This window comes from Sander lucioperca, chromosome 17 (genome assembly GCF_008315115.2).
Source record: "Sander lucioperca isolate FBNREF2018 chromosome 17, SLUC_FBN_1.2, whole genome shotgun sequence".
In the NCBI taxonomy this organism is placed as follows: domain Eukaryota; kingdom Metazoa; phylum Chordata; class Actinopteri; order Perciformes; family Percidae; genus Sander; species Sander lucioperca.
The window spans coordinates 9,515,539-9,539,103 of record NC_050189.1 but is presented as its reverse complement, the minus strand read 5'-3'; the positions used below and the strand labels follow the sequence as shown (position 1 = coordinate 9,539,103).

Here is a 23,565-nt window from a genome sequence, read left to right as displayed (position 1 = left end):
TGTGTGTGTGTGTGTGTGTGTGTGTGTGTGTCAAGGACTCTGTGAGATATTTATAGTGGTGACATCGACATGTCATCATTTTATGCAGCCTACGTTAATGGAGTGCCCTCCAGAACGTGCATGTGATGTGTTGGTGAAAATTACATTGCACTGTTTTTAAGTTAAACATTTTTTAACTTTTTTTTGAAGTCTTGTGAAAGCTCGACAAGCTCTCCCTGGCTCGGTCTTATTTGTTTTTTGTTAATCAAGGATTTCAACAAGTCAAAACTTCAGATGTTGAATGTTTTTTCTTTTAAGTCTCATGCTAGTCGCCATTGGAATCATTGCAACTTCTGTGAATCCATACCCAGTGGTGGAGGAAGTATTCAGACCCTTTTAAGTAAAAGTACTAATACCACACCGTAAAAATACTTTGTTACAAGTCCTGCATTGAAAATGTTCCTTCAGTAAAACAATGTAAGTATAATCAGGAAAATGAAAGTATTAAAAGTATAAGATGCCTCCTGTGACTGTTATACTATTATGTATTCTATCATTAGATATGTATTACTCATGCATTAATGTAAAAGCAGAACTTTACTATTGTAGTTGGTTGAGCTGGAGCTCATTTTAAACTATTAACTAATGATTATTTTCTTTATGCATTAATCTGCTGATTATTTTCTCTATTAATCGATTGATGGTTTGGTTTGGTTGAAATTGCTGAAGTGAGAAATGGCGTTGCCAACACCCAGAGCCCAAAGTGACACCTTCATAGGGTTGGGCATTGTTTTGATATTAACAATTCTGATTCCAATTCCGATTCTTCCTTTCGATTCCAGTTCTTATCGATTCCAATTCTTTGAGGGTTATATGCTTATTTCACAGATAAGAGGAAGATTCTATTTTGATTCAATGGTGATTTACAGTTCTACCGGGCTTTTTCATCATAAAATAAAGCCACACTTTAGAGCGCCGCTTACTGTGCTCTGCGGCTGCAACACAACAATTGCCTGGAAGTATGGTGGACGCTACGGAAACCAAAACTTGCGCGTTAAATTTGGAACCGATGATCGAATTCGAAACGATTTGAAACGATTCCAATGAAGAAACGATTCCATTGGAATCGTAACTTTTGAAGCGATTCCAAGTTGGAACCGGTTCTCGTTGCCCAATCCTATACCTTCACAATGTTTTTATGGTCCAACCAAGAGTCCAAACCTCAACATTATTACTGATACATTAACATTATTAAAAGGAAAAGCAGCAAATCTGGAACCAGGAAATGTTTTCACACTTACTTGACTTTGACCATCAAAATGGTTTCCAACTCATTTTATGTCAATCAATGAATTGGTTAATCGTTTTAAGCTGTACTTGTAGAAAAAGGTGGGTAGTGTTATTAATAACTAAGCATATGGACCTTTTTCACAGCAGACATTTTGACTTGTCATAGTAGGAAAAGCAATGCTATGACATGTCAACATGTCTGCCGTGAAAAAGGTCTATTGTAGAAGAATATGCACTTCATATGTTTTGTGTGTGAACATCTTAATTTGTAAAAGTAACTAAAGCTGTCAGACAAAAGTAGTGGAGTAAAGTAAGTGAAGTAGAAAGTGGCATGAATAGAAAAGACTCAAGTAAAGTACAACATTTGTACTACAGCACAGTACTACATTCCACCACTTTCTATACCTCACAGTAGATGCTCGCCTTAACATTTCTCTACTCAAAAGGTAGATTTTAGCTTGAACATTCCTTAAAATGCCACTTGGGTAATGATAGAAACACTGCACGTCACACAAGTAGGTATACGTGACTACATGAAAATCGCCAGACCATCAGTCTGAATCCTCTCATGTAAAGTCTCAGAAATATTTTCTCTCTGACCTCACAGGGAGCTCGAATGAGACGGACAGCTGAAAATGACAGTGATACTGCATCATGTAGCGTGGCATGAATATGTGTGTGTGGGGGGTCTAGTTCCAATTACATCATCACACCTCGGCTTCATTTACAGCTGAGGAGAGTTTTCATCACCATTGAGGGTATGTGTTATTCTGTCTCAGACACACAATATTTGACACCGTATCAACTGATATGGGGAGCTAGCTTCAAGACTTTTACTATTTTAGGAGACTAAAAATATCAACACTCCTGCTGAAAAGTTTGGAATCTCCTGTCATGGAGCTTGACGGTGCCCAGTCTGATGTCTGAGAGGACTACTCTATATGTTTGATGGTTTTTGAGGCTTTTAAGTTGTAGAAAGTCCTCTTTACAAATAGTTGTTATTTTGTTTTGTAGTGTACATGGAGAACAAAACGCTGTACAATGGTTCAACCAGACTGACAACTGAAAGAGACAAAGATCCCTCTGAGCAACAGTTGAATAAGAAGAGAAGGATTCAGCAGTCATTGGTAAAAAAAACTGGAAGCCTAGCATCATAATGTGTGCAGATTCAAATAGGAACAGGTTCCTGTTTCATTGTCAAGTGCACAATAATGCAGCCTAAAACAAGCCGGAATTAACATTTAGCAAAGCTCTTCTTCAAACAGAAGGTTAGTCTATATCCACGACGTTCCACTTCCAGGATTGCTCCGTTGCCGCCGGAAATTCCGCCGGATTTCACTCTTTTCGGCCGGATGTCCGTCACCTTCCTCTTTCTTTATTTGGAATTTTAAACTCCGGTGAATTTATGAGGACTATGGTTAGCTGCTCCTCAGGTCTCTGCAGGGTAAATCCAGACAGCTAGCTAGGCTATTTGTCCAATCTGAGGTTTCTGTTGCACGATTAAAACAACTTTTGAATGCACACACGTTCCACCAAAACAAGTTCCTTCCCGAGGCTATTTTGCAGAGGCACCGTGGCTCAGTCCGGTGCTTAGCGCCGCCCAAGACAATCGTTATTGGTTTAAAGAAATGCCAATATACCAGAGCACGTTTTTCTCTCATCCTGGAATGCTGTGTGGACTCACCAGACCCTCCTCCGCAGCGCTGTGGAGGAAGGTCTGGCAATGCAAGACTAGTCTAGGGTTAGTATAATAAAAAACATCAGCTGAACATACTATGGACTGACAAATCAGGTTAAACCTCTTCAATCTGCCCAAAGAAAGAAGCAACAACTCAATATTTAGAGCCACATTGCACCGTTTAAAAAAAAATTCTCTGTTCAAATAGTTGTTATTGAAGGAAAAACATCAATACAACAGCTGATTACAAACTTTCGAACAGTAAACTGAATCAAAAGAAGGAAATTCAGAGATAGGAGAGAGGAACACTTGAAGATTTATATTATATTTAATAAGATAAAGATCAAGGAACATTAGGATAGCACTCCAATTTAACTTTTTAATAGACGTCCCTGCTTTAGTGTGTGTTCAAGCAATTTTACAAATATTATTATTAATAATATAACATTATTTTTCATATTAAGGAGCCAGTACCCAGTGTTCAATGTCTAATTGTGAGTTAAGAGCCTGTTGACATTTTTTTTTAATTTAAATTTATTATATTTTATATTATATAAGATAAATATCATCCATTTACTGTAAAAGCGTTAATACAGTGTCTCTCTCAAACCTGTGCAAATAGACTCTAATTTTAAGATGCATTTTGGACAATAAAAACAAAAAAGTACTTCATTTTTGTGTCTTGTCTTGGCTTCTCTTCTCCCTTTTATTCCTCACACATGCAATTAAAAAGTCATGTCACTGACTTGCAGCTTGGTACGAAGACGTCTTGTCCACAGTCATCACACTTAATGACCTGATTCGGAGGCTGGGCTGGCTGCTCGACCCAGAAACTCTTTTCACAACTGGATGAGCTAATGGAGTCCAACAGAAAGTGACCCGATCGTCAGGAGATCGCTCGGCTCAAACGCACAACGCAAACGGTTCACAAGTGTGTGATTTATAGCACAAATCTGTACTGAAGGGACTTTATTTTCAAAACACCACATGTGAGATGATGCTGTGGCTGTTTTAGTTTCTTCTCTCAAACTCTTAAAATATCTGAGATTATAGCGTCTACATTTAAACATTTTTTAAAGTGGATTTTCCTTTAATTACGCCTGCATACTGCACAATGTTTTTAATTGTATTTAACCCTTGTGTTGTCCTCGGGTTATATTTGAAAAATCTGTCCGAGAGCCTAATGACTTAAGGCCCATTACCACGACATCATGTTATGAAATGTTTTGAGAGGCTTATCATGAAAACTCATGACGTTTTGCTCATAGTAAAAAGAAATATTTGACAAGAACATTCCTCTGGATCGCCTGTGATTCTAAACTTGAAGCAGTAAAAGCAGCGAGACCGGAGGAGGATTGGGTGGAACGTTGTGTTAAAGTGTTAACGGTCAACAGGTGGGAGAGAACACTGGGGGGGGGGGAGGACAGGACACTTGCAAAACAAGGCAGTAGTGTTTGTACCTTAAAGACAAAGAGTGATGAATACATGATCAGCAATAGGAACAAATTGAGGAAAAGCAGCAGCAGCACTTTTAAATCCACCTGTTTTCTCTTTCTCACACACACACACACACACACACACACACACACACACACACACACACACACACCGCACACACGCGACAAACCGAGACCATCTGAAAAATTTACGAGCTGTTTGGTCATATGGGGAGTGTGTACTGTAGGCTAAATGTGTGCATGGCGTTGCTGCAGAGGTCGCAGTACAAGGTTAGTTTTTAAACCGAAGGAGCTTGTAGTTTCCACAGCGTTTCCTCCAAATGAATGCCATTACCTCTGCTGGATCTTTAACCAGTGGTGGAATGTAACTAAGTAGATTTACGATTTACTTAAGTACTGTACTTAAGTACAAATTTGAGGTACTTGTACTTTACTTGATTATTTTCTTTCCATGCCACTTTCTACTTCTACTCCGCTACATTTCAGAGAGAAATATTGTACTTTTTCCTCCACCACATTCATCTGACAGCTTCAGTTACTAGTTATTTTACAATTTTTTTTTACAGATTTTTGCACACAAAACACATGTAGTTTCTAAAATAATATGTTTTATGATAAATTAAACGACCCAACAATATTTAGGCCTTTCAGAGTACTTTTACTTTTAATACTTTAAGTACATTTTCCTGATGATACTTACAGACTTTTACTTAAGTAACATTTTTAATGCATGACATTTACTTGTAACAGAGTATTTTTACAGTGTGGTATTAGTACTTTTAATAAAGTAAAGGATCTGAATACTTCTTTCACCACTGTCTGTAACTACTGTACGGACACGTTCGTCACATCTGATAACATGTCTGATGTTTTGCTTGTTTTGCTGCTCTCCCAAGTGACAAAAAAAAAAAAGTCAGTCAAATGTTGAAGCTTTCATTATTTAGTTAATAGTTAAGTATGTAAATTTAATTAACCCTAACCCTAACCCTAAAAGCCCAACCAGGGACTGGAGTTGAAAATTAGCATTTGCTATAATATACACATGAACCCTAACCCTAACTCTAACCCTAACCAGTTAGAGTTAGGGTTAGGGTTCATGTATCATGACTGTGTCATCACAGTGTCATGTGTATTACAAAACATAATACCGCAATACTCAAGTAAGTGTATCAATATGTTATTTTATATACACCCCTACATAACAGGGGTGGTGGGGAAAATTGATGCAGCATAGCATCACAATATTTTCTGTGGCAATACTGTATCGATACACGGACGCCAAGTATCGGTCTATTATTATATATTTTGCACATGGGAATTTAACTATTCGGTACTAGAACAATAAGATCAATTGCTTTTTCAGACTAGAGACAAAACAGATGTTGACAAAGTTTTGCTTTGGGGATATAATTTGAAGTTGGAAAAAAGAGAATGAATTGCAATATATCGTAGAATATCGCAATATGCTTAAAATTGCAATAATATATTATCGTGACATAAGTATCATGATAATATTGTCTCGGGACGTAAGTATCGTGATAATATCGTATCGTGGCATAAGTATCGCGATAATATTGCATCGTGACATAAGTATTGTGATAATATTGTATTGCGACATAAGTATCGTGATAATATCCTATCGTGACATAAGTATCATGATAATATCGTATCGTGCGCCCTCTGGTTATTCCCACCCCTACTACATAACAGTAGGATGGATGGAAACGTGCATACATTTTTTGGTTGGAAACCTGACTATTGTTGGTTTCTTTCATAATTCACTAACTAAGCTGTTTTTATGCCTAAACCTAAGCAAACCTTGACCCCAGATGTATCAGATCAGAAAGCGCTTATTGGTAAAAACAATGTATTTTGTCTTTTATTTTGGAGGACTTGTAGGCTAACTTGCTATTCACTAGCTTTTTGGTTTGAAAATGACTTCATAACTTCAACCTTTGCCACCAATGTGTGTGTGTGTGTGTGTGTCAGAGAGACAGAGATGTTGATGAGTGATGGCCAGAGACCTAAATGTAAAGCTCAAATATGGACGACAGGCAGTCACATGAATATAAGTCTTTAACAGAGCAAAAAACAAGGAATATAAACATCTCAAAACCCCATATGTGGCTGTAAATCAGGCTTTTTATGAAGTGTGCTACAAGCATCGGATGACAGAGCTGTGATAAAACCTGAAAATAGAGACAAGGAGAACAAGGAAGTAAATCAGATTTACTCTCTCACATATATAAACACTCCTAAATCCAGCTGTCTAAATCCAAAGCAACAGAGAGCTCAGATCAAAGCCTTGCTTCAGACCAACGCTATTTCACACCTTACATAAATACATACTTACATACATCATTACCCAGTATTACTCTTTTCTTCTATCCACCTTTAACTCAGTTTATTGCTTAAATCTTGTCCCGATCACTCTCTCTCTATTACTTTTCTTCTCTTTTTTCCACTTTAGCTCACATAACGCTCACACACAGTAGGGAGTCTTCTGGTGTTTACTTTCCTTTATACTATCATCCCATCAAAACCCAGCCAGCCAAGGCCCCTAATGGCCTCGAGGCATGGGAAGGTAACACACACACACACACACACACGCACACACACGCACGCACACACACACACACACACACACACACACACACACAGTAATAATTCGCCTCTCCAGCGTCTCGACTATTCATGGCAAACCAAAAGCTTTTTTTTTTTTATTAACGGTTCAAGACTTTGTACGAGCAAAGAAATATTCTCTGTTTGTATTTTGTGAGTTTAAGAAACATGACTCCTTTTCTTTCAAAGTAACGGGCCAGTAGAGTCATACGAATGATAGTGCTGTTTGAAATCTGGGATCCCTGCACAACCTCACATTTAAAGACCGTTATTCTAAATTCAGGACGGGCTGAAAAATGACACTGTGTTGCTCTGCTCTCTGATTGATGGCGAACCACTGAATGTGCTTTGGAGAACAGATCAGAAAAATGTACAAAACATGTTATCAGAAGTGGAATAAGTACTCAGATCTTTTACTTGAAGTAGTAATACCACAGTGCTGTTAAGAGTAAAGGTCCCGCATTCAAAAAGTCACTTAGGTATAAATACAAAAGTATTGGTAGTAATAATCTAGAAGATTTTCATGTAGAGAAATGCCTGTTAAGTCACTAGCTATCGCCCAATGAGGTAACACAATGGTGATTGAGCCTATGGTCCACTGATGAAAGCTCTTGCATTGGCAGTATTAAGCCGTCTACACAAGATCAGAGGGGAAATAGCGAGGTAGGTCTCAGAGCATAGTGACAGTGCAGGTATACGTCATGTATTCCTCCTGGCTACCTCTTTAATGGTTGTGCTTTGAAGGGTCAGTGGCAATGAGGTCAAAGTTGAAATAAACTTGAACTTGAACTTTGACGGAGCGTTGGCAGCAATTTCGAGCGGTGTGTCACACCAGGGGTAGCGCTTCCTCCTAGTTGTCTCCAACGCTCTTCACAGAGGGAAAGAATGGCACAGCCAGCGCAGAGCGGTTTTACTGGGGATCACGTGTAGGTGGCTTTACCTACTGGTCGTCTGTGGCGACATTACCGGAAAAAAAATCACAAGCGGCGCACTGTCAGTGACACGTTTTCCATCACCCAGCAGTGATTGGTCCGTCAGAGGGTGTAGGCGGCGCTAACGTGCGTGCGAAGCGGCATGCTTTTTTTTTCGGTCTCTGCTAGATTTGCGTGTAAGCGGTTACTGTGGCCGGACAAACAAAGAAATGGGGGGTAACTATAGACGATGAAATGAAAAACAAGTGAAAGTGAGATCCAAAAACACACCTGCAATTACCGCTTATCGCCACAGGTATTGGCAATTATTTCTTTACGGTGTAACACTGGTTTACATGTCCCAACTCTCTCCTTGATTTATCAATTCAATCTAAAGCTTAAACCTCTTAAGTAAATCGTTGGAAACCTGTTCCCGTCATGTTCTGCCGTCAGCCGAAACTGAGTAACGTGTGGTGGTACTTTGGGCCTGGACGGCATGTGTGATATGCATAGCTGAAGAAAACTGTTTAAAGCCTAAGGATTTAGACACATGAGGCGCCGACACATACATACATAACACTCACAGACACAGTTGTCTTCTTGTTTTAGCTGTAGGGTCAGTAGGGCTAGCCAGGGTTAATACCACATGACTATTTCACACTTCCTAATTGCTCCATAAGCACACATGACCACACAAGAATGTGGTCACTTTAAATTCACTGTGGATAGAAGACAACATTAGCAACATTTATCAAATGTACATGGTTGGCACAGATGTTTCCTGTCAATGGCATTGTTTTGCCAAATTAAAGGTGCAGTAAGTGATTCTGCGCAAAAATTGTTGATATTTGAACTCAACTTCCAAAAAAAATACTCCGGCATTGAGTAATGATGCTCATTAACTATGCCCTTGTAGCCGAGTTGCACCAATCACATCGGTGTATCTGATATAGGCGGGCCAGAGGCGAGCTAAACAGATGACGACAGTTTAATCTACCAGTTAGCTCCGCTGGTAGCTAAGCGTATGGGGCTCTGGATACGTCACCCCGTGTATTGCAGTGAGATTTTCAAATGCATGCTTGGTGCCGCCCCTCTAGTTGGGCCATTTTCATTACTCAATGCCAGACCCTTAATCTTTCGGATTTGGGTTTGGATTTCCAGGCTACCAGGGCTGTGTATTAGCACCAGATTTTTTTTCTACACACACAGAAAACAGAGAGCTAGGTGACCGTAAGGAGCTGTTCACTGATTTTGACAAAAAATGTATTGGATTAACATCACTTACTATACCCTTAAGCAAAAATGAAATCCATTACATTGCTTTCGTGTTATCGTTTTAGCAGATTGAGATAACACTTTCAACTTTCAAGGTAGTTTAAAAAAAAATCAAATTATTGTCCTCACCGGCGTGCAGGTTCGATGGTGTTGCTGTTTGAGATGTGGTTGGTTTTACACGCAGCCAAGTTACGGGTGCTGCTGTTGATCCTCGGCACTTTTGGGTGGCCTGCATCCGCTGAGCCCTGTTGCAGAGAATCCCGGGCCTTCTTTTCCTCCAACATGGCCAAAAATACACATACAAATACACGCAAACACACACACAAACATAAACAAAACACTCTTTCTTAATGTCTTTAATCACACATGTGCACATCTGTTTTGAGTTTGATTTCTTCCGTCGGGAAGCATGTTACACTTCCAAAATCCAAAGATAAATCCCCAAAATTAAGAAGTTAAAAAGTGAAAAAGAGGGCCTTTCTCTTAATATTTTGTTTGAACTATTTCCATGTTTACAAAGAAAAAAAGAATCCAAAAGTAATTCCAGAGGCAACAATTCCATAATTCTCTCACAGTTGTGTGAAATTAAGACAATGGATCCGATTTCACGTAGTTAATGATCGCCCAATTTTAATCTCACTGGATAAAAAGTTTAACGCAAATACAGAAATGCATAACTAAGTCAGTAAATCGTCCATCGTCCAGTATTCCAAAAATTCAGGCAAACCAGGTGTTCCTGAACTCGAGCGTTTCGCATTTCTGAGGGCTTAAAGCCATTTTTAGTGGCTCAGGGGGATTTGAGCAGCGAGAGACTGAAGAATCAGGAGTAATGCGCAGCACTACACACAGTCCCTCTGAGCAAGCAGCTGGAGAGGGAAAGATAGAGACAGGGAGGGACAGAGAGAGAGAGAGAGAGAGAGAGAGAGAGAGAGAGAGGGTGTCTAATAGGTTGTACTTATAAAAAGAGGGTCACAAAATATCACTTACTCCTAAGTTTAACTGATGTGATTTCTCTAAAATAAACGTGCCAGCAAGAGGCAGTAACTTTGTTTAACACCCAAGTTATTAGTGGCAATTTGATTGGAACGAAAGGAGTGTATGTTTGTCTCCCGGGTCCTATGTTCCCCAGCTCAATATCCTCCTAATATGACACATTAAGGAGACCTTTCAAAGGGTTTCATGTTCTCAGCAAGGTTTTTCCCTATCAGTCAAATTCTCAACACTATAGGACCTGGGAACATGAGAATGTGGGTGAATTTTAAGTAAACATGTCATGGCCACAGCCATCGTCTTTGTCCAAAAACAGATGAAAAACTGATACAACTACAAATAGACACATTTTGTACCATGTTGTTATTTGATGCCTGTAGCACATGGCAGACACACCGTACAGACAAAAGAAGTAATCAAAGTACGGAGCTGTATAGCTCCAGGAAGCAAATGCGATTAAATGACTGCTTTGATGGAGTTAATGTGTTTCGAAGCTGGGAACGAGGACAGTGGTGTATGCTGGTGATGGCCATGATGTGCATCGACCCACAATGGTGCACATAAAGACGGCATGTTAAAGGTCAGAGGATCGCCAATGTCCTTAGGATTGATAATCTGCACAGAAACAATTTCACTGAATAAAAGCGATGCCCAACAGACTGACCAGGTGACCAATATCACCATCATTAGAGCGACAAAAGGGGGTAAAAAGGAAAATCTGAGCACAAACGTTCATATTAAATAGTTCCAGTATATTTATAATTCAGTATATGAGAAAGAATGTGCGCCATGTATGGACAGAAAATCTTAAACTTTATAACATGCAATAGAAAAAAAGCTTTGTTTATTCCAAAGTCTTTTGGGGAATCAAAGTCGATCATGTACTGACGACGTAACCCTAATTGGTGTCCTCCCCCTCTCTCCCTCCCCTCCCCTCTGCCCCCAAGAACTCTGGACTCTGAACCCCCACCCCCCACCCCCCATCAGGATCAGCACTGGCCACTTTATAAAAAGAAGACACTCAGTAACTCTTCCTATTATATTGCACATTTCAATATCTTTTAGTTTTCTGTACTGTTTGGTTTTGCCTTACATTTGCACTATTTAGAATGTATTACTGTATTGTACATATTACTTATCTAATTGTATATATTACTTATCTTTCTTTATCTTATTTGAACATATTAACTTTTTTATATTATATATTTCTTATCATTTTATCTTATTTGTATATATTTCGTATCTTTTATATTATACTTGTAGTATGTGTCCTTATTGCACCGTGGGTCAGAGAGAAATGTATTTTCAATTTCTCTGTATATCTGGCACATATTGCACAACTTGACTTCTTCACTGCCTGACTGACCTCTAGTGGTTCTCAGTGAATAACTGAATACCATTTCAAAAAAAAAAGAAGAAGAAAGAAACATTTGAGTCAGATAACCTTTTTAAAAGTATTACTTTGTTTTACAATATACAAAAAAAAAAGATAATCCATCCACCGGAATAATATTGACAAAAACATATAGTAGTACATCAGTACATTGTAGTGCAACATGTTTCACAGTTAGCGGGTACTTACATTAATCAGTCACAAGGGGGAAGCAACAGCACTAATTATTCTGTACAATCCAAAAAAAAATCAACATCATACTGAATATATTATATTTACACTTAAACAGAGAGTCACTGACAGGTTTATCTAGTGTCAGCTGAAGTCAGTTTGATTCAAATAAGACCAACGTACGGAAGCCCTTAGAGACAAAGTAGAAAAAGAAATTCTGGCGATCCATTTCATAAGTTTGTCTAAATAGTTTCTCTCCTGTGTTTATGACTAATGAAAAAAAAATATTTATTTCATGTCAAATTACTTCCTTAAAAAATGTATTTAGTCTGTGACATTGGTGAAAAAAAAGCTTCGCCAAGAGCTTTTTTTTGTCAGAAAAATAAACGGGTTTGTTGCTATAATACGAATTTTGATCACTAGAGGCTGAAGTGCACCACTACCCCATTTTTTATATATATATATAGCACGAAAACGGCAGATTAGCGCCAATTAACATACGTTCTAGCCATATGAAAGACATGTATTTAATGTTACATAACATGATAACACACAATATCTGTACTTTGCATTTAGAGTGCTTGGAGAAAATCTAATTAAATGCTTTTAGACCTATTGAGAACACAGGGTAATACTGGGGGAAAAAAATTCTAAAAAATTGTGACATTTTTTAAAGACAATTTTTTAAGTAAAGATTGTACTGGCCAAAAAAAAAATATATATATATATATTTTGCCGGGTTGTAGGTCATGAACACAGGAGAGAAAACTATTTAGACTTCAGACTTAGAAAATGGATCACCAGATCCAGAATTTTTCTCACTTGCCTCTCAGGGCTTCCACACAGATGTGAATTAAAGAGAGAAGATCAATAAAGAAATCATTCCCTGTCTGTGCTTCAATGATTTCTATCAGTGACTCAAACAGGTAAAACTGCACTTTTGTAGCTTTAGTTAAAAAAAAAAAAGCTTTTCAGCAGAATATGACAAGTTTACTTCTGAAATCTTACATGTTGTGATATTTGCACTCATTACCAGTCCAGTTTAGAGAATCTGCTCAGGACACGTTATCATCGTGTACGTTTCTTTGATATGAATCATCTTTAAACGAAGACAAAACCTTAGTGAATTTAATCAAATGCCCAAAAATCCCTGTGTGAGATGATCTGAACGCTGACATGCTTACTAGAATGACTTGGAAAAACTTAAAAGAAAATGAATGAACTTACTCTGATTTAATGCCTGCTTATTGATTTATACATTTCCTCATATACATCCTCTATTAATTACATTTCCCTCATCGTGTTATGCATGTTATCTTGTTGTTATCAATGCCCCAAAACAAAATGCAAACGTGGTTCCTTGGATGAATTGTAGTTAAATTATATGTGCACTGTAACTTTAGAGATGAAAAGAATATTTCAACGTTTTGTAAAATACACTTATTTGTATTTGTAAAATACTCTTTTGCCAAGAGTAAGATGAGAATAACGATATGTCTCATGTCTGTGTATTAAATACGAATGTACAGCCAGCAGCTGGTTGGCGTAGCTTAGCATAAAGACTGGAAACTGCTAGCCTAGCTTTTTATAAAAAAGTTTTAAAAAAAAACTCTTGGGCAAGAAATAGTCCCACACAAAACACCACGTAAAAGTCTTTTTACACTTCAGTGTACAAATGAGATCTATTCTTTTAATTAGTTTGCCGTCTCCAGTTTTTATGCTAAGCTATCCGTACCGATGTGAGAGTGCTATCTACCTTCTCTGATCTTTCTCAATCTAATGGTCGTCAAGAAAGCAAATATGTGTTCCCCAAAACATCAAAATATTCCACTAAAAAGGGGAGTGTCATTTATTTAATGTTCTAGTTCTTTTCTAGTAGAGAGAATAGCAAAAGGATGACAAAAATACACACATCTTATTCCTTTACTCCAATGTGCTTAGCTTGATTAGGATCAATTATTGATTTCCCCCACCATTTGGTATGGTTATATAAGTTAACTAAAACACCTCCTTCACTGCCTCCCTCCCTCAATCTGTCCATACGAATCAGAGCTCCACTGATAATTACATTTACCTGAATCCAATTTTTCTGGACATAGAAGAACACTACTGGGCCAAAACCAAATCATTTAAACACATTTCTTTCATGTCATCTTTATCGGGAACTACCCTCTTTTTGTCTCCAACCATCCCCAATTTGTGATGGTGAATAGAAAAATCTTCATTCCGTACTGACATTTTTTTTTTGGACAATTGACAGCTCATCTTTGTGGTAAATCCAATCCGGCATGAACGTGGAGTTGGATTTTTTTCAATTGTCTCAACTGTTTATGTTTTGTTTCCTTCCTCTCTTTTCCTCTGTGATTTTTGAAATGAGACTCCCCTGCTTTACTCTTTCCATTCTTCCCTTTATTCTCTCTCTCTCTCTCTCTCTCTCTCTCTCTCTCTCTCTCTCTCTCTCTACGCGATGTTGGATATGGGGTCGCTGATTTTCAGACACCTCCAGTAGATGGTTCTTGCCATTGTGAACAGAGCGAGCACGATCAGCAGCACCCACGACACGTAGATCCCTTTAGAGTCCTGGGCGCTCTCCCATGTACCAACCTGAACACAGAGACAGATTAGTTATTACACAAAAACTATATTTTTATATTGTGACTTCAACCTCTTTTTTAACAGTTGTTTTCCTGTGAAATATGTTCACCTCTTTAGGCCTCTAAAACTTAAATCAAATGTAACAATATGAGAAGGAAAAATCTTCTCATATTTTTCATGGGGTCAGGGGTCAAAAGTGGACACAGCTCCATTTGGACGACTCATAAGACAAAAAGGTTAAAAGCAGTCAAAGCAGAGACTATCTTCTACCTATCCACACACTAGGGTTGGGTATCATTTGGGTCTTTTGATGGTGTTTTGAACGATACTTTTAAAACGGTGCCTGAACTGAAATATATAAAATAGATTTATAATGTATATAATATAAAATATAAAAAAAAAGGAGCACAAAACGACAGTTGGCGACATTAAAGAACGGCTTGTTTATTGCTAAGGCCATATGGTCAACATTAAATGATTGATTAATAATGTAATGACAATAACTTATAACAATTACTTATTTCACCAGTAAATTTCTGGTAAACGACAAAAACAAGCACCAGATGGGAAAAGGGTATTTTCCAATAACTTTGAATGCACCACAAGGCCGACGAGTTTCAAGTAAACGCATCGTCTGTGTTGTTTTTCCGACAACGGCAGCTGCAGTCAGACTGTTACGTCCCAGTGTTGGAATCCTCTACGGGGAAATACAGTCACACTTTACACCGCTTAACGTAAGCTGTCAGCATTTTAACCATTGTGTTTAATCCAGCTACTAGCTAACGGTAACTTAGCGTCCCGTGCAGCGATGCTTCTGAAAAAAAAAGTCAGGCACCGAAATGAGGCACCAAAATTTTCGTTCTTATTCGGTCTCGTTACTACCGCTTACGTCGGAACCGTTGCCCTATTGGCACAGCGTTTCAGTAAACCCTACCACACACACAGACAGGCAGACAGACACAGGCAAACACAGACACACAGAGTAGGGATTGACCGATATGGATTTTTTTAGTGCCGATACTGATTTTTTTTCCATCAGCATTAGCCGATGACCGATATGGGCTGCCGATTTTCTTCAGCCTATATTTGGAGCCGATACTGCTTTTGCTCGCTCAATTTAAATCATAAAAATGTAAACCCTGCCACACTGGATTTGTTTTCGGGAATCTGCTCTGCCTTTTTTCAAAATAATAAACAAAAACACAGATCAGTGTCACTTCTGCAATCATCTTACATTCATATCACCCAAATTATGTGTGCAATGTGCATCATATGGATGGGTGCACTGCATAATATGGTTAACTGTGCAAGGGTAAAAGGCTTTCATCAACATCTACAACACAGCCTTGATGATGCATTGCTTGCTGACATATTATAAGACAGATCATAATCAGGTCATCACAAAATGTCCTTCGTCAACACGTTTAAATAATTTAAGAAAACAATAAACCTGAAAAGTAGCCATTGAAATAAAGTGCTTGATTTGTAATTTAAGACTGCCATGCACCAGCACTCTGCTAGTGGGGGAGGGACAGTGCATGGTCTGCACGTGAACTGCAGCGTCTCCAGCAACACAGAGCTGCCTGTGGACGCCTGTCTGTAAATAATGCCGGGAAAAAACTATCAGCGAACGCAGCAGCCGCTTATTGGTATCGCTTACGATACACGTAAAAATGCAAATATCGGCCGGCCGATAAAATCAGTCTATTATTAACAGAGACAGACACAGACACAGACACAGACACACACACACAGACAGACAGACAGACAGACAGACAGACAGACAGACAGACAGACACACAGACACAGACACAGACAGACAGACAGACAGACACACACACACACACACACACCACAAGTCCTGCAGTGGAGGCGACGAGGACAACGAACAGCATGAAGCACAGTAGGCTCCTCTTCCTGGGGTACCGCCGACCAATAGAAGAGCTGGAAATAAAAATCGGGAAATATATTTAATAGTTAAAGGAAAAACTAAATGTTTGTGGGGCCATTTTGAGGGAATTTTTGAGGCACTTACACTTTTCGGCAGTGCGGACATCGGGCCAAGGTCCGGTCTGAAAACTCTGTCCACTGCAAGAGAAACAGGAAGTGAAACATCAGTAAAACAAAATAATAAAGAAGTGAAATTTGCACCGGAAGTTGTCATCCGTGTGTGTGTGTGTGTGTGTGTGTGTGTGTGTGTGTGTGTGTGTGTGTGTGTGTGTGTGTGTGTGTGTGTGTGTGTCCTACCAGGAATGTATTAGAGCAGTGTCCACAGATGATCCGGATGCCAACGGGCTGACGCTGCGGTTCAGGACTCTCCCTGCCGATGTGAACTGGTCCCAGGTTGATGACACGTTTACTGGCAGAAAAAAAAAGAAGGAAGACAAGAATTTTTAAGCTGGCGTTGCTTACACTTGAATGTCACAATTGACCACTTCCAAATCCACTGTATAAGATACAAGATTAAGTGTGGCATGATTTCCCTTTTCACTGGGGCTGGGTACTGATCCTCAATACCTTTTTTTAAACTTACATTCTCGGTAAAAACTTGTTTTGTTCTCTTTGATGGCACCTATGGAGAATGTCACAATTGACCACTTTCACATCAGCTGCGTGTGATATCCTGTCTTGCTGGGTCTGGGTTTCAATCCTCAATTTCTTTTTTTTAAAGTTACAATCTCGAAAAAAAAGAAGAAGAAAAAACTCTTTCTCTTTGGCAGCACCTATGCCAATAAGTGGGATATGCAGTTGTGTTTTTGAATATAACTTTTACTTGTTTTTGTTTGTTTCATCGTCTGTAGTCATCGTATTTTTCTTTGGTTTTTGGCCACAGTAACCAATTACTTTAAACCAGTGGTTCTCAAACTTCTTCACATCAGGGGCCCCTAAACTGACACAAATTAGACCACGGACTTTGTCCCAGGGTCCCCCTACCTGATAGAATTTTTGCTTTTAAATTTTTTATTACAGAAAGTGAATGAAACCCATGAGCAAAATAAAGTCATTGTGTAAGAATTTCTCCCATCTAGCGGTGAAACAACCTAATGAATATTACTTTCTAGCCCCTCCCATTCCGAGTGCGTTTCAACTGCTACGGTGGCCAAACCCCAAATTAGCTCTTAGTATCTCCATCGTTTACACGCAGCTGTTCTAGCCACTCCAATATTAACTTTTTATTATTTTATTAGTTATTTATTAGTCTAAAAGTGCGAAATGCGGAGGTATGTCCCTCTTTGGCTAAGATATTTTAAAGATGAAGGCGCTACATGGTGGCCGTTATTTGAGTGACTCGCCTGTATGTATTCTGAATGATTCTAAATGGCAGATTCTATGCGTATGAGAGTACTTTGATTAGTTGATGGAAGTAATTACACATGAATGAGCACATATTTGTGAAAGAACAAAGGGGTTTTTGCTAAGAATCAACTCAAAACATTACACAATGTAGGTTTAAGTAAGGTTTTGAAAGAATATATTGTCCGTGGATCGGTACCGACATCTTCACCAGTAAATTGTAAAACAATAGTCTGAATTTTTAAGACTTTTAAAGCCAGGGTATACAATACCCAGCTGATCTGTGATGATTTATACCAGGAGTCGACGAGACACGGAAAAAATGATCCAACGTTGGTCCGTCAGATTTGTTTTTGAACACACAATTTATTATGCCAATTTCAAACCACGGGGGGGGGGCATTTCATCACCAGGACAGCATGAAAGGGGAGAGAGAGAGAGAGAGAGTGAGAGAGAGAGAGAGAGAGGGGGAAGACATGCAGGAAACCTGCCGTAGGTCGAATTCGAACCCTGGGCCTCTGCGTCGAGGAATAAACCAACTGAGCTTCCCGGGCGTCCACAAGATTGTCATTTTAAACTCATGTGTGGAGGACAGCTTTCCTTTGCTGTTACTCCAATGAGATTTAGTCTGTCTTCATTTTAGCAAAAAACTGCGCAGCTTAAATAATAAAGATTTAAAAAAAAAAAAAAAAAACAATCAAAAGAATTTCTCAGACCAGCTGCACAAGTAGAATGATGTCAAAACAACAGCACCTGCTAAAAACCTCTGAGAACTAAAGAAGGGTTGATGATGATAGTAATTTTGATGAATGGCTGTTGGATGACTTCTTCTGCACAGATGGTGCGATTCCAAGCCAAAACTGGCTGAAAATAATACGCTGTGTTTCTGTGTCTCACCAGTACGGTCTCGGACAGGCGATCCTCTGCGACGTGACTTTGCAGATCAGGAGACAGTTACATGGACAGCGGACGTACTTCTTTCCGACAGGAGCGTTCTTTATTGGCTACAGAGATGAAGACACAAAGCAGAAGCGATGGTTAATGGTTTGTGACTGCAGTCGTTCTAAACCTTCAGACGCTTTCAGATGTGTGAAAACATGGTAAAAAGCTAAAAGCTCTCCATTCTGTTCTTACGTTTTTGTGATTTAACGCCATATTTCAGCTTCTAACATTAGATATGAATGTTACATATTGCTATGGTAAAATCGGAACTGCTGCAGCGGCAAAAACTAATGTGAGGCAGCAAATAAAAACTGCACATAACAAATGTATGAAAGACACATTCAACGCTACAGTACGATGCTTAGAAATACAGGAATCATTCTTGGTTCCACCATTGTACGCTTGGGCAACCCTGTGAGAGAGCTGTGAGCCAGAGCAGTTGTTGTTTTGAGGGGCCAAAATTCACAGGTCCACAGTCCTGTGATACGACCTAAGAAGACTTATCTACTTTGTCTGAATCCAACGCTGTAGGACTCACCGTAGCTTCGTTGCAGATGCTGCACTTCACCACATGCTGGTGCGCCTTGCCCTCCACTGATATGGCGCTCTGACAGACGCGGCAGCTGATGACCGGAGCGCTGCTGCTGTCCGGGCTGCCCTGCGGCGAGTAGGGGGGCGGAGGCTCACCTGCTGACACCGAGCTGGGGAACGGCGCAAAACCTGGAGACAGGGACAACCAGGAAGCAACGGTTTAGTTACAGTTTACTGTCAGTGTAGTCTTTATCCTTGACCTTCCACTTCCGGGATTGCCCCGTTGCCGCCAGAAATTCCGCCGTTTGCACTTATTTTCGGGCGGATTTCCGTTAACTCAGGCTGCCTTCCTGTTGGAATTCTAAACTCCGGTGGATTTATGAGGACTATGGTTAACTGCTCCTCAGATTCTCAGAAATAATTGCGATTAGGGCTTGGCAATAATTCAGTATGATAATTTATCATCTTTCAATAGAATCATATCGTGATGAAATCATATGTGAGATATCGTGATATTCAATTACATTGTCTAAATTGATAATAACAAGCACATACTAACTCAATTTCCTCAGAAAATCTGTTGTGAAACATTTTGAGGGAATATCATTTGAAGAATTGCGTTTTTGTTTTAACATCACACTATTTTTGTGCCTTCATGTAAACATAGTCAGTATATATAGGTTGGGCTCATCACTGATGATGTGTCCAAGCCGCATCATCTACAGACAGATGGTGTAAGAAAAAAGTGTGGGAAAAAAAGATATTTATTTTTTTCTCTATAATTTCACTTGAAACTGTTTACCACATTATTGATGATTATTTATCTAAAATCTCATTGTAAAAAATATTTTGTGAAAGCACCAACTGTCAAACCTAGAATATCGTCGCAATAGACATTGATGTATTTGATCAAAAATATCGTGATATCTGATTTTCTCCATATCGCCCAGCCCTAATTGTAATTAACAATATAATTGTCTTTCAGTCAAATTTAAAAATATTTATTTATTCATTAGTTTTAATTTTTTTTTAGTTTTGAATGAATTCCAGGATACGTCTTTTATATAGGCCTATCCCTGTTATGTGACCCAGATAATGGGCTCATCATATACTTCACAGGTTACACTATGAAGTAAACAACGCCTCGTTATTATCATAAAACATTTTTAACTGTATCCCCTCTTGTCGTTTTTGTTGCTATGAACGTGTATAGGGCCAAGGGCCAGCCCTGATGGCAATGAAAATAATAAAAAAATATATATAGTCCGACCAATAATGACATATATAATTACAATTACCAGTCATACGCTTTAAGACCTTAGCTAATGTTAGCAATTAATTGCAGTTAAACAAAGAAACCGCGATAATGTAAAAAAAAAATGACAATTATGTAGTAGTTGTTACAGGCCTAAGTTTCAGTACCAATATCAAAAAAACAATGTTTTTTCTTTACCAAACTTATAATAAAAATGTTTTTCTACAAAAATTTAATTTGTCCAATACTTTGGGAACTACCTGCAAAACTAATGACATTCCCTTCAGCCTTGGGCTTACTTTGTGTTTAGTGCCAATTCACAAATGTCCGCATGCTTACACGCTACACTTCAGATTGTAGCACGGTAAACATTGCCTGCTCAACATTAGCATGTTAGCATTGTCTTAGCATTCTGACTTTAGAGAGAGTTACAGAGCAAGTCATTCACAGAGGCACTAGCACGACTGTAGACTCTTTAATTCTCTTATAATTTAGTTGTTAATTATAAAGGAAACCAAACTTCTCTGATGTCAGATGTTGTCTAAACACAAGCAGCTCATTACAGCTGATCTACTGATCTACCAATTCATGTACTGGATTGGTCAGAAAATACTGTACATCACTTATAACAGTTATCATTATCAGTGAGTGACACACCCAAAGGCCAAACATTATAAAGTGCCATACAGGAAGGGAAGGAAGTGTGAAAAAGAAGAGTACAGTTAAGACACGGGAAAAAAAGAGGGAAGAGATAATGCAGAGATTATGAGTAGAATACAAGCAACATTTTGTCAACGATTCCCAGCCCTAAGTATTAGTGTTTTTTCTATAATAGTAAAGGTTCTGAATACTACTTCCACCACTGCTATTGTGTATTTGAGGATAAGTATCACTACATTGTGGCAAAAAAACGTTGCTAAACTTTATTAACAACACACAAAGTCAATTTTCCGTCAGTTAAACCTGTGTCTGTTACTGTTCCATTATTCACAGCTAACGTTAGCTAAACTGCCATCTAAAACTAACGCTAGCTAACATTTGTTTAAGTTGACGACAGTCTCCATCTTAAATACAAAATAAAATAATGTTGCTGTTACAAAACCTATAAACATGTCTGTAACTGTTGACATACTCTGTGGTTTTGACGGATATCCATGTAAGCTGCCGTTGGTCCCGTCGTACTGCTCGGACAGTAGCGGCGACCGTTCCCCGTCCGCCATCGCTAACAACGGATCCTTTTCGAAAACACCCTCAAGAAGAATGTGTGTGTGTGCGCTGTGGCGAGGGAAATCCTTAGACGCTCGGTAGAGATTTCAACCCCAAAGCCTGTCAGTTACTTTGTGTTTTTGACATCTACATGACACGGCGAGAACACTGAAGGCGGAAGCGAAATAACAAAAACATCTGACTGGGGCGTTATTATGGAACCCACGCAACTTCTAGGCAAGTCCCGCCCTTCAATAGCATTCACACACAACTATTGGCCAGGCGTCCATGCTTACGCAAGGTAACGTAGCCCGATTTGTTCAGGTCCTATCCCCTGACCAATCAGCTATCCTAACCTTAAGCACTCGAGGTCAATGCCTAACCCCAACCAATCGAGCTGCTTCGTAGGGCGGGACTTGCCTAGAAGTTACGTGGTATCCACTACAGTCTATGGGTATCCATAATAACGCCTGACGGGAATCTGAGTCACGGCCTTGATGGACAGCGCACTCGCCCAATCAGCGAGTCTTCTTTAGTTTTATTGGCGGGCTACAAACCAACGTTTAGGTGCATGCCGCCACCTACTGTACTGGAGCATGCAACATCATGACTTTAAACTAGTGATGTGCGACACTGCAAAATTTGGTATCGATCCAATACCAAGTAAATACAGGGCCAGTATCGCCGATACGATACCAATACTTTTTAATCATTAAGGTGGATGCATCATGAAATTGCTAAATCTGAATGAATTTTCATGACCTTTAAGTGGTTTTGTGATTGTTCCTTTGAATTTTAAGTTAAAACCCAGGACAGAATTTGTATATTCTTATACATTTGTTGTGTTACCACTGTATCTTACGGCCTTTTTACAAATTATACAGCTTGCCATTGTTTCATTTTTGGCCTGAAAATATAGCCACACACAGCGCTCCTCTTCCTCTCTGCCATTCTTCTGCTCTGTCTCTATCCTGCATGTGTGTGTGCTGCTGGCCGCCACCAAGCCTGGCTGCTTGCTTGCTTGTTTGCCTGGTGCTGTTAAGTCACGTGATGGTACAACATCAAATCACAAGAGGTGGGACCTGTACCTGCTCCGCGCTGTGACAGGAGCGGCACTTGAAAGCAGCGGCACCTAAACAGACAGACAGCCAGGTCGCCTCTTTGATGAAACCTCAGCGGTGCATACTGGAGAGAAACTGAAACTAAAGTATCAATGTCATTACACTGGCATTGATCAATATCAACGTTGGTATCGATATTATCGATATTTGGATCGATCCGCCCATCACTACTTTAAACCGCCGAGTTCGTTTTTATTCTGTTTTGGATTTTAACGGCACCTTGAATCCTTAATGTTACATCACTGCCATCTTCTGGAGTGAGTTAACTCCTACAGTGTCATCAGTCCTGTTCTCATTTGGAAGGTGACCAATCATCTTCTACCTTTTCCACTTTCCCCACACTCCAGTCTGTTCTTTACTCCTGCTCCTATCCCAAATCGTTTCATTTCTTCCATCATGTCCTTTTTCTCTGCATTGATGACTTGGACTCGAGGTTTTATGAAATCGGACTCGGGTATTCATGAAATAGGTCTAGAAAGTTGGATGAATTTTCTGACTCCTTTTACAAAACAACAACAAACAAACTTTATTCCTTAATCGTCACATACACACAGTACAATGTAGTGAAATTCTATTACTGCATTTAACCTATCGTAAGTATTAGGAGCAGTGGACAGCTATACATGTATATGTATATATATATATATATATATATATATATATATTTATATATATATATATATATATATATATATATGTGTGATTCTCCAACTAGGAGCACTTTTGGCACTGTGAGCTTATGGAAATTTCACTCTCTTAAAACACCCTTAAAACAATCTTCCTAGCTTCATTCATTTGTCTTCTAACACAATATGACAGTGGGCAATTTTAGAATTCCATGGAATATTATTATTT

General features: G+C 39.0%; 2 protein-coding genes across 3 annotated transcripts in view; one reads left to right on the top strand and one right to left on the bottom strand.

Moving 5' to 3' along the window:
- LOC116053083 (mucin-2-like) overlaps positions 1–23,565 on the top strand; it is a 183,976-nt gene that overhangs the window by 120,760 nt on the left and 39,651 nt on the right. The gene's annotated exons all lie outside the window — the stretch shown is intronic.
- On the bottom strand, positions 12,497–21,810 carry LOC116053086 (type I phosphatidylinositol 4,5-bisphosphate 4-phosphatase-B-like). The gene is made up of 7 exons (XM_031303999.2): positions 21,516–21,810; positions 19,136–19,317; positions 18,553–18,659; positions 16,609–16,720; positions 16,397–16,449; positions 16,215–16,305; positions 12,497–14,370 (listed from the first exon to the last, which is right to left on the bottom strand). The coding sequence occupies exons 1-7, from the start codon at positions 21,601–21,603 to the stop codon at positions 14,227–14,229; spliced, it is 777 nt and encodes a 258-aa protein (XP_031159859.1). The 5' UTR covers positions 21,604–21,810; the 3' UTR covers positions 12,497–14,226.